The sequence below is a fragment of the Phacochoerus africanus genome, chromosome 8 (genome assembly GCF_016906955.1).
Source record: "Phacochoerus africanus isolate WHEZ1 chromosome 8, ROS_Pafr_v1, whole genome shotgun sequence".
NCBI classification, from domain to species: domain Eukaryota; kingdom Metazoa; phylum Chordata; class Mammalia; order Artiodactyla; family Suidae; genus Phacochoerus; species Phacochoerus africanus.
Window position 1 is genome coordinate 36797529 of NC_062551.1, and position 12361 is coordinate 36809889.

A 12361-nucleotide genomic window follows, 5' to 3' on the forward strand; every position below is an offset into this window, starting at 1 on the left:
CATCTGCGACCTACACCACAGTTCATGGCAATGATGGATCCTTAATCCACTGAGCAAGGCCAGGGATTGAACCCACGTCCTCATGGATACTAGTCAGGTTTGTTAACCACTGAGCCACAACGGGAACTCCAGATATATTTAATATGTATATGTTATGTGCATATTAATTTTTCCCACCGAAATAATATTTATTCTTGCTGGTTTTTCAAGGAGTTCAGGCTACTTCATGCAAATCTAATTATCAGTATTTCTTTGAGGTGAATAATAAAGCACCATTAGCTCCATTTTTTTTTATGTTAAGAAAAAAGAGAATTAAATATAGAATAAAGGAACAAGCTCTTTTTTTGGTCAAAGAAGGTGCATATAGCAAACAAACAAAACTCACAGGAAATATACTGCGATAGATATATTCGTTGCGTGTGCGTGCATGCACAGTTGACTCACTGTATTTGTCGGTTCTGCGTCCATGGATTTAATCAATCATGGATCAAAAACATTCAGAAAAAAAAAATTCCAGAGTTCCCAAAAAGCAACACTTGAATTTGCAGTGAACTGGAAACTATTTTCACAAGATTTATACTATGTTAATTTTATATCAGGAATTGTAAGTGATCTAGACATGATTTAAAGTGCACTGGGGGATGTATGTGGTCATGCAAATATGATGCCATTTTATTTAAGGAACTTGAGCATCCATAGAGTTTGGTATCTGTAGGGGGTCCTGACACTGGACAACCATAGTTTGATTGACGTCAGTACTCAAATGTGTCCACACTAATAACTGTAAGTTGTTCTAGCTCTTCCAAATTATTGACCATTAGAGATAAAACACTTATTCCAGTGAAACCACTTTTATTTCCTATTATTTATGTAATTATATATTGGAATTTTCTTCAAGGCCAGATTCATGTTCTTTATTTTAGTTATTGCTCAGAATCAAAGGGGAAAACTCAAATTGACTGACTAGAGAAGGATGCTCAGTGGGCGATAAGCACTTATAGCATTTATCTGGAGGCTTGCAAAAGTGGTTTGTAATCCAGTAAGATTGTGGTTGTGGACAGAAACGGTGATTGGTTTGGAATCAAAGACAGTGCAATGAGAAAAGAGAGCCTTGGGCCAGAATTCTTGCAGAAGTAAGGAGAACTCCTAAACTCGGTCATTTCCCATAGCTGAATCAACTGTTGCTGGCTTCTCCCTCATGGGTTCTAGCTGGAAAAGTGGCATTCTAAGACTGCAATCCTTTAGAGAGAGGGAAGAAAAACTACAGTCTGGGGTAGATGAGTGAAAAGTACCTAGGTTTTACACTAACATACAGTAACTTGAATTCTTTTCATACTACAAGTGGAGAAATTTATTACATAATCTAGATCTTGGTATTCTTACCTGACAATTTCTATTTCATATGATCACCATGCACATTTGATACCATAAAACATGTGAAACACTTAAACATACAGATTCTGAACAGACATTATTTTTTCTCCTTGATTTCTCAAAAAAGTAAAACTTCTATAAGGTCAGATTTTACCTTATTTTTCACAAGTTTGCCAACCAGCACACATATAATTTCTTACGCAAGATCAAAGTTATGAGGAATGTGCCCAACTCCAGATTTTTTTCACTTACTGGTTCATCCATTTATTTGGTATCAGTTTAGCTTGTTGCTGAAGCTACTTATCCTTTCTCTCTTAGATCCTTTCAATAATCTACAAATGGGCTGCATTTTTTATGTGACAAGTTTGATTTCCAAGGTGAAACTCCCTAAGACTGGGCAGAAAAATGCCTCTTTTTGGGGGCCGGGGCTCAAATTAATGGGCTTCCTTGTAACATTCAGTAAGGAAGTAAATCCATAAAATTTACATGTTTGATCTACTTTATGTTTTTATGAATATTTGCTGAAGTAAATTTGATAACACAATGTGTGTAGACACGATAGAATCTTTTCCATTTCATCTCCTGATCAATTAAATGAAAACATTCAGAGAGTTCCCGTTGTAGCTCAGTGGAAACAAACCCAACTAGTATTCATGAGGATGCGGGTTTGATCCCTGGCCCCGCTCAGTGGATTAAGGATCTGGCATTGCCACGAGCTGTAGCTCCGATTTGACCCCTAGCCTGGGAACTTCCATGTGCCACACCTGTGGCCCTAAAAAAAGAAAAAAATAAAATATTCAGGAGTAATAACTCAATATTGTGAATAATGTGAACAAAGAATGTGTCCAGATATATTTATTAATTCAGAAATAAAATTTAATGGATCTTAATTTTGTTTTTATGAGTACAAACGAAGTTAACAGTCCATACTTCTGAGGAATCTTAACACAAACTGTTTTTAGTAAGAGCACAAAGAATATATGATCAGGTATAGATTATACTGTATTTTAATCCAACCCCTACAGTTAGCACAAATACAAAATGACAACCATGTTTACAAGGTAAAAATTGTACAGTAGCTCTGTATACTAAAACATTATTAATAATGTAGTTTGAGAATCAAAATATCAGCTGGCTGATTTTGCTTTTATGATGCATATTAATATCTTTTTCTAGCATGGCAATGCCACTTAAAAAAAATCACCACTCTTTCAATATATTTTTCATTGCCAGTATGCATGACTAGTTGGAAAATTCATGTAATCGGCAGTAGGGTGGGAGTTTAGGCCCAAGTGCAAAGATTCATTTTGATAAGTTATATGATCATAAAACATGCAGTGATGAACTTTCAATTCATAAACTATTTCTATTTTCAGTAAAGATTATTGTTGTAGTTGGTATAATCATGAGAACTTTTTTTCACTTGATCACAAGCATTTCTTGCCTTCAGAGTGGCTATAGCATGCGAGAGGTCCAACAACTCTGCCAAGGGCATGGCAACCACCTCACCAGCCTGATCAGCCCAGACACTAATGGCTGCCTTGATTAAGCTTCACCACAACACTGAACACACTGCTGGAAAACGGGTCTCAACAGAGTCTCTCACACCGTCCTCACTAGCTAACCAGACATGGGTCATCATTGCTTGGCTTGACATCTCCTTCCAGCAGCAAATTCATCACGACCTTTGTCAAATAGCTGCAGGTTCCTCTTTTTCCCAGGGGGGGCGTGTTGTAAAAGGAAGCCATGTCATCCTACGAAGAAAAACAGTAAGCAAGTCGTTTGATTTTTGGTTTGTAAGGAGTTGACAGGTAAAATCAGTGTCAGCCCAGAGGGAAAAATAAATTCACAGGAAGATTTCCTGCAAGAAAATATGAGCTTCTTGAGTTTTCCTTTTATTTTCCTAAGGCATCTTCTTAGCAAATAAAACAAAGACAGACATTTTTAGTATTCTCCTGTTTGCCGGTAATTTTTATTTACTTAGGGAACCTTTTTACGCACAAGCATGAAATATTAAACAGAGAGCCCGGAAGGGACTATATTAGGTAGTACACACACCAGCGTCGCCTGTTACTCATTCTCATCCTCCCCAGAATTTAATTTTATAGCCTTCTGCAATCTATGGCTCCTTTCTGATAAAATGCATTTTAACTGCTAACTATATAAAGGAAATTTATCTCCCCCTAGATTTCTTTTTAGTCAGAACTACATAGCTGAACTGACTAGTAATTAACTAAAAAGTAACATTAATTCCACAAATAAATCAGACTTCCCTCTGCCTTTCAAGTACTCTATTCTGCACTCTGTAAATCTGTTTTATAAGTTCAATGATAAGAGATTAGGGATATCTGGAAGAACTGAGACAAAAGAAAAAAGTCTACAGAAAGCTATTTTCTCTACTTACTTGTTTTTCAACTTCTTTGAGTCGACTCTCATCTTTCTGAAACTCATGAAATGCTTCTTTCACCAGTTTGTCTAGATCCACTTTGTCTTGAAATTCTAGCTCAGGGTTTCTTTCCAGCACAATGGATACAACCATTAGAAGCTAGAAGAGACAGACATTGAAAGCCAATTATATGAACCATCCCAGAACTGATGGATGTTCCTCGTATTCCACGGTGACAGGCTTTAGGATCATCTATGGATGGAATCTTCTAGTCTTACAAATTAGGAGCATGAGTCCTGTTTGGAAACTTTACATTTTTTTTTTTTTTAATTGTGTGTATCTCCGTATCTGTTTACGGAGATACACAGATAAGAAACGTTTAGAAATTAATGTATAGCAATGTTTTTTTAGTCACTTAAATAAAACTAGTATCTTAGAAAAAAATGACTTCTAATCCTGTCAACAGTACACAGTGTCCTATTCACCCAAAGTATCTGAACTCTGTCGGGTCTTTAGGCATTAACCCTTGGTGGCAAGACACCAAAACAGTGTCCCTCCCGTGGAGCAGAGGCTGCCCCAGAAGAGGTGGTCGGCAACAAAGCCAGAGAAGACTGGGTAAGTTCAGTGGAGATTTTGAATCTAGGTTCATGATCAAATGGCTTGGAGTCCAGCACATCAAAATGAGTACAATTCTGTGGTATCATGGTATTTCTCAGGGGAAGATTATGTTTTAAACAATATACTTAATTCTGACCCCTTGTTGACATGAGTGCTATTTGGTCTGTAAAACCTACCTTAGTTAGAGGCATCATCCTATTGTTTAGCTCCCCTATGCATTTATCCTAAGGAGTAATGTTCATTTTATATGACAAATCATAATGTGCAAAATGTAATATGCAAAGATTGCTCAGATACTCATTGTACCTGAGTAAAAATGCTTGGTAAAGAATTTCTGGTGATCATTATGGCTCTTAGTTTGTACATGGAACAGGAAAACGGCCTCTTAATTCCCAACTTGGGAATCTTTCTGACTGTACTTTATTGAAATGCTTCCAAAACAGAACCTGAAAGAACCAAAGGAAATACTCAGAAAATCCTAAAGTGGGAAATCTTGGGGCAGGGATTGAGCCAAAAGAATGTGAAGTTTTGCTTAAGTTCTAAAGGAACATTTTTCAGCAAAGAGAGTGACTTCGTTTTAAGGACTTCTATGGCCATGAAATACCAAAAAGTTAGCAGTATAAGCAAGGGATTCACCTTTCTGACAGCCCCTTGTTTTCTTGCCCCCAGTCTCTCCCTCACTCCCACATGCTGTGAGACAGATTGGCAATACTCTTCTCAAATCTTGGCACAACAGAGATGAGGTTGAATTTTACTCAGCTGACTGTAGCTCTGGACGCTGGATTTTAGAAGGTGCCAAATCTGACTAGCATCCATGAGGACGCAGGTTTGATACTTGGCCTTGCTCAGTGGGTTAAGGATCTGGCATTGCCGTGAGCGGTGGTATAGGTCGCAGACACAGCTCAGATCCTGCGATGCTGTGGCTGTGCCAGAGGCCAGCAGCTACAGCTCTGATTCGACCCCTAGCCTGGGAACCTCCTTATGCCACGGGTGCGGCCCTAAAAAGACAAAAAAATAAAATGGCAAAGAGCATGTGTGCACATGTGCATGCATGTGGGTGTCTATTTTAGCATTTAACTTTATATGGAACAGTGATGATACACAAAATGACACGCCTTCTCTGTTCACAGGGAAATGTTTGGAAAGATATCCCTCAAAATATCAGCAGTGACGATCTACTGCTAGTGGATATAGAGTGTTTTTCATTTTTTGGTTTCTTTTTTATAATTTTCCAAACTATGGAAGCTTTGCACAATAGTTACGTGTTGTTTCTGTAAACAGAAAGAAACTGAAAAGAAGACAAAGAAAAAAAAGGTCACTTCCTCTCTTTTCTAGTAGTGTTGATACACTTACAGTGGGGGTGGGTGGGCGGGCATGTGAGAGAAAAAGCTGGGCAGTCTTTCCACTGAAGGATTTAACTGTTTGGACTGTGTATGTGCCTTAACTCGGGTCAAGGATGGCCTTCTCCAGGGCGCAACTGGAGGAGATGTGGGTCGGGAGAGGAGTGGAATTCCTGGTATCTTGGGCAGTCTCCTTTGTATCAGTTTTCAGGGAGCAGATAGAAAGCACTTCTTTAGCAATCGACGCTTTTAAATACAAACCTCCACGACAATCTGTCTGTACTTTGGTTGGTCAATATTTCCCAACATGTCCTCAACAAGGAGAGAGAAATTCATCTCATACATGGTCATATCTGACAGGGTTGGTTGCTGAAAAAAAGTAACTCAGCATTAACAGGCTGCATTGTTATACTCTGGTTCCCACTTAATAGGAAAATTTCATTTTCTAGTCAATAATCGTTTTCAGTTTCTGCAAAACCTTAGAGAGCATTTTCAGCTATACGACTAGATTTTATATATGTCAAACTACTGAAGCCAAACAGCTGACTACTGTGATAAATTAAACCTTCTGTTTTTAGTAGTTTATCTTTACTATATTAATGTTTTTAGGAAAAAGGGACTATATTGCAAAGCCACTTCAATACACGGAAGAACAGACAAAAACTGAGACAACAAATAAGAGCACATATTGCTTTCAGAATTAACACAAGAAATTACGCCTGCTGTCAGACTTCAGCATGTAAGTCACTTGCTATTGAATTAACATCATTTCTGTGGCAGGTCCTTTTCAAGCCGGCAGCATAAAAATGCATACAAATAAGGGAAACATTGTGTGCAGAAAAGGTAAGCAAACATAGATAAAAGTAAAACAAACAGAGTTTTCTCTACTCTACCCTTTATATTTCATTTGAAACAAGCGTATTATAACATCTTCCATGCACTTTTCACAAACCAAATGAAAGCAGACAATAAACTCAAATCCAAACCATATCCGGGCATGGTGGATAATCTTCAGAGGATGGAAGGAAAGGCTCTAAATGCTAGGCTTGTACGATGGAAGGCGATGGAGTCACCAGAATTATTACCAGAGATGCAGAGATGATGAGTCATACTTATTTGCTTGTACCTCAGTGATGAATTTACAGCGAACTTATTCACAGCCTCAGAACAATGTGTATCTACTCACTACTCAAAATGGGACCCAGCAGAAGTGTCCACTTTCAAGCAAATGAGAGCTACATTAGTCCACCTGGTATAATAATGCCTCACTCTTACATTCAATATGATCCACCTACTGTATTTTATATGTTTATAAGTAGTACCTAATTTGGAGAAAATGAAGCCTGTTGCTATACAAGGTACAGGCAAACCTTGCTTTATTGTGCTTCACTTTATTGTACTTTGCAGACATTGTGGGTTTTTTTTTTTTTTTTTGGCTGTTGTTGTTTTAACAAACTGAAGGTTTATGGCAACCCTGTGTTGTCAGATGATGGTCAGTATTTTTATTTTTTTTGGCCTTTCCCCCAGCATGTGGAGGGAGGTTCCCAGACCAGAGATCAAACCTGTGCCACAGCAGGGACCTGAGCTGGTGAAGTGATAACACTGGATCCTTAACCCACTGTGCCACAGTGAACTCCAATGGTTAGACTTTTTTAGCAATAAAGTATCTTTCAATTGAGGTTTGTGCACTTTTTTTTTTAAGACAATGCTATTGAAGACTAATAGACTACAGTATAGTGCAAACATATCTTTTACATGCACTGGGAAACAAAAAACATTTATGTAACTTGCATTACTGTGATGGTCTGGAACCAAACTTCCACTATCTGAGGTATGCCTGAATTATAACTGTTTAGATGTCTAGCCATGAGATTCATGCGGTTACAGCAGGAAAGGAAGACCCCTTCATGGGTTCACATCAATTTCCTTTTAATAGATTTCATTTGAAAAGTTAGCCTAGCTGGTAAACCTAGAGAAGAGATACCAAAGTTGCTTTATTTTCCAAACTCTGAAAGAGGTAGAGAGTGTAGCAGAGAAGTTAAGAGAAAAGGCCAGATGTTAAACTGTGGGGGAAGAGGGTCACCCCCTGGGTCAGCTACTTCCTGGATGTTGGGACCCTGGGAAAATCACTTAGCTGTGCTTCAGCTTCCTCATCTGTCAGGTGGTCGTAATAAAGCACCTACCTCAAAAGACTGTTGTGAGGATTAAAGGAGCACTTAGAAAAATTCCTGGTACATACAAATACTTAACATGTCGTTGTTGTTAGCAAGGAGAGATGCTAAATGTAAGTGGTCCAGGCAATCAGACAACTAAAGGAAAATCTGATGCGTATCAGCTGGGAAAGAAGCCAACAAAAGGCTGCACAGTCCACTGTACACAGACACGAGGCCTGGCAGGAAAAGCAGGACGTGAACCGTAGAAGCTGGTGCCCCACCCATGGGAGACGGAGCATCTGGGAAAAGGCTGGAGCACCTATACTGGCAACAAACGAAAACCACTCAACGGTTTGTGAATAATATAAAGAATACTTTTTAAAAGTTCTCATTCATTTTTTGAATAAATAATAGATTCACAAAGCTCAAAGGATCTGAAAGTTTAAAAAGGGTTTTCAGTGGAAAGCCTGCCCTGTCCACAATTCCTTCTCCCAAAAGTAAGGAAAAGACTGCTACCAGTTTCTTGTGGGTCCTTTCAGAAATACCCTGTGTACATATAAACAAAATGGTATGGGTGTGTATATTCAAGAATATCTTTTTCACAGATATGTGAGATCAAACTCGTGGTTACCAGTGGCGAGAGGGAAAAGGAGAGGGGCTAGATAGGGAGAGGGGACTAAAAGGCACAAACTAGGTATAAAAGAAATAAGCTACAAGTATTTAATTATAACACAGGGAATATAGCCAACATTTTATAATAACTTTAAATGGAGTATATAATCTATAAAAATACTGAACCACTATGTTGTATACCTGAAACTAATATAATATTGTAAATCAACTATACTTCAATTAAAAAAAGACTATTTAGAGAGTTCCAGTGGTGGCTCAGCGGTAATGAACCTGACTAGGATCCATGAGGATGGGGGTTCAATCCGTGGCTTCGCTCAGTGGGTTAAGGATCCAGCATTGCCATGAGCTGTGGTGTAAGTTGCAGACACGGCTCTGATCTTGCGTTGCGACTATGGCTGTGGCACAGACCGGGAGCTGTAGCTCAGACTCAGTCTCTATCCTGGGAAATTCCATATGCTTCAAGTGTGACCTGAAAAGCCAAAAAAAGAAAAAAAAAAAGAGGAATATTTGTATAAAGACTTTCATCAAAAATAATTTGGTTGATGTTTCAACACTAGAAACCAATACAGTACCCCAGTTCCAGAAAGCCTAGTTATTCACATTGGTGTGCAAGTATAATGATTTAGATGTCAGGATTAAATCAAATAATTAAATTAAAAAAGCAATCCAGTTTGTATAACTTGGGAAACCTTCTGAAGGAGGGAACACCAATTTATTTGGACCGAGAGTAAGTTATATCTTGAGTAAAATAAGTGATAGTCTAATGACATATAAAGCTACTATATTTTTCACATTCCATGCAATTTTAATTAGTAACTTCCTTATCCACAGCACTAAGTCACCTTTTTTCTTAAGACTGATTTGGTTGTGCCTTTTTTTTTTGGCCATGCCTGTGGCATGAGGTGCAGAGACTGAAACTGCGCCACAACAGTGACTCGAGCCACATCAGTGATAACGCTGGATCCTTAGCCTACTGAACCTCCAGGGAATTCCTGATTTGGTTTTGTCTTATGAATGTATGTTTGTGAAGTCCCCTGGCACTGGCCCATTACACTTGGTGGTGAAGGAATACCACCATTCATAATAATGCCAATATGAAAAACCCTAAATTCACTAATAAGCAAACGAAGGAAGGACAGATTTCTTGGCAAAAGGTTTGGTCATGTGGTTTCTTTAAACATAGAGCTTCCTTGAAATATGAGAAATGTGATAACACAATTAAAAAAAATACAATATAACTGTTAAGTAAAATATCCATTGTAAAGCACAGCTTTTATATACAGGAACACTAAAATTTAAAAAATAAAAAGAACTCAGATTAGGAAAAAATATTTCCAATGCAATTGATGAGACTTCTTACCTCCTCCCTTTAGGCATCTGAATAGCCCTCCCTTTAACGCTCTTAGAAAAAAAAGTAAAAAGCTTATTTGCAAAGCAGAGGGGGGGAAAACTCTCTACTTTCTTAATTCCCTTTAGAAGCCCCTTTTACTGACACAAACATGGGCGGCTGTACCTGTGGCAAATGCTTCCCAGCTACAAGGATACCATTGGGTGTGCGCTCCAGGATCTGCCACACTCGGTCATAGAACCCGGTGGGAGTTCTATTCAAAGAGCCATCGATCTGACGCCTGTTCAGCCAACATCTGTAGACCAAGAGAAAATGCCTTGGTGTTGAAAAACAAGCTTGTTTTGGCAGAAAGCAGGGGTTTTATGTGAATTAATTGTTTCAATAGGGTGAGCAATAAAAGCCAAAATCCATCAATGATGCATAGCTACCATGTGTTACAGGGGTTACTAAATATTTATAGTGAAAACAGAGCTTGTAGGAAAGGAGAAAATCCCCAAGATTTTAAAAAATTTAACAGGCAAAATGTTATTCTCTAGGAAGTTACTTACAACTCACTATGTGATCAAATGACTTTCTAACTTGTAAAGCAGCTCCATTTAAAAAAACAGGAGCAGCCAATTTCAAAATAAGTTCATGTGGTCTTCGTACACAATAAAATGTAAGCTCTATGAAGGCATGGGCCTTGTATCTATAGCTGGATCACTCCTATAACCTCTCCAAGAAAGGTACTTAATAAATACCTGATAAATGGATGAATGCTGCTCAAAAAAGCATAATGTATCTATTAAATGAAATTACCTTATTTTAAAACTTATTTGTTAATTTACATCTTCTATTTAGTTTTCTATTTAAATGTGGCCAAAGTACCAGTGCTAAAAAATCAGCTACAAAATCTTTTATGTCATTTAACACATAACAAAGAGTCAAAGTTCTAGATCACTTATTTTTATGGCTCAAGTATGACATCTTAAAGGTATAATAGTTACTTCAATCACAAACTCCTACAGATGCAGAATTTGCACAATTTGAAAACACACAAATCACACAGTAGCATATTCTTAGAAAAGCTAGAGATAGGAACAAATATAAAATTTTTTTATACTTTTTATTAAAACAGGCAGCAGAGTAAAACGTGTCATCAACCACAAGGTGGGCATGTAATGAGCAACAATATTTCTAGGTGTGAAAACAGCTACGCAGGGCAACGTAAACAGAAAAAGCCATTTTTGTTCTGGTGAAAGAGGACCAAGGAAGTTACATCACTGCATAAGTAAGCAGGCATGTTTTGGGGGTGTAGTTTCTTTTGGTAAACCCAGACTTGCGTGGCTGGGTTTAGTGCTAGGCTAAAGAGAAAAAGCCAGAGAGGTTCCTTCGTAATGTTTTACTTTGGGTAATGAATATCCAATACTCTGAACTGAATGAATATCTAATACGCTGAATATCCTGTTCTCTGCATTTGATTCCCAACCCCATTCCCTTTGTTTGGCAACATCAAAAAAGATGCTTTCAGAGTTCTATGAAGTCCTGGTTAACGCTATAAAAAGGAGATGTGTGCTTAGAGCAACATGAAAAGTAGAAATGTGTGAATATTCACAGTGGAGGAGAGAATTATTTTAGAAGAACTCTTGTTTTATTTTTTGGCTTTCTATTTTGAAAAATTTTAACGTAAAAAGAAAATGAAAGAAGTTCTTTACTCAGCTTCCTCTACTTCTGCCATCACACAAAACCAGTAGAACAGCTACTGAAACCAGGAAATAGACATTGATACAATACTACTAATCTATGGATGCTATTCAAATTTAGCCAGCTTCACCACAAGTTTCCTTGTTGTGGTCCCAGATCCCACACTGCATGTAGTTTCCAGGTCTCCTTAGACTCCTGTGACAGTTCCTCAGTCTTCCTTTATCTTTCACGACTTTGACATTTCAGAAATGTCAGTTATTTTGTAGAATGTACCGCGATTTAGGTTTGTCTGACGTTTTCTCATGGTTAGAATTAGATTGTGCATTTTTTGCAATGAATACCCAGAAACAGGTGCACCTTTTTCAGCACATTGTATCACGGGTAGGGTATGTGATGCTGATGTGCTGATGCGAACCTTGATTATTCAGTTAAGGTGGAATCTGTCGGCTTTCTTCACTGAAAAGTTACAATTTTTTTTTTCTACAACTGAAAAGTATCTTGAATAGAAATGCTCTGAAATTATGCAAATTTTCCATTTTTCATGTACTTCCACTCACTAAATTTAGTGGTTCTTGATGATTACTGTTGTATTTGCTTTATGGTGATTTTCTATTCCCATCATCCCATCTACACTTATTAATTAGAATTCTATTGCAGTAAGAGTCCCTTCCCTCCCATTTATCTATATTAGCATGGACTCATGGATATTCGCTCTATGAGATATAATCCAATACTATCATCATTTATTTTGTTGCTCATATTGTTCCAGCTTTGGCCACTGAACCGCCTTCACGCTGTCCCCAGTATCCTTCTAACACAACTCTGT

The 12361-nt window shown here is 37.9% G+C and overlaps 1 protein-coding gene across 5 annotated transcripts in view; it reads right to left on the reverse strand.

The window, feature by feature from the left end:
• Positions 1-2617: 2617 nt before the first annotated feature.
• PHKB (phosphorylase kinase regulatory subunit beta) overlaps positions 2618-12361 on the reverse strand; it is a 201029-nt gene continuing 191285 nt past the window's right edge. For all 5 annotated transcript variants that reach the window (XM_047789954.1, XM_047789952.1, XM_047789950.1 and 2 more), the window contains 4 exons: positions 10018-10147; positions 5980-6087; positions 3779-3919; positions 2618-3128 (listed from right to left, as the gene is read on the reverse strand). In XM_047789954.1, the coding sequence (XP_047645910.1) occupies positions 2991-3128; positions 3779-3919; positions 5980-6087; positions 10018-10147 (517 nt within the window). In that variant the 3' untranslated portion in view covers positions 2618-2990. The remainder of the gene's footprint in view (positions 3129-3778; positions 3920-5979; positions 6088-10017; positions 10148-12361) is intronic.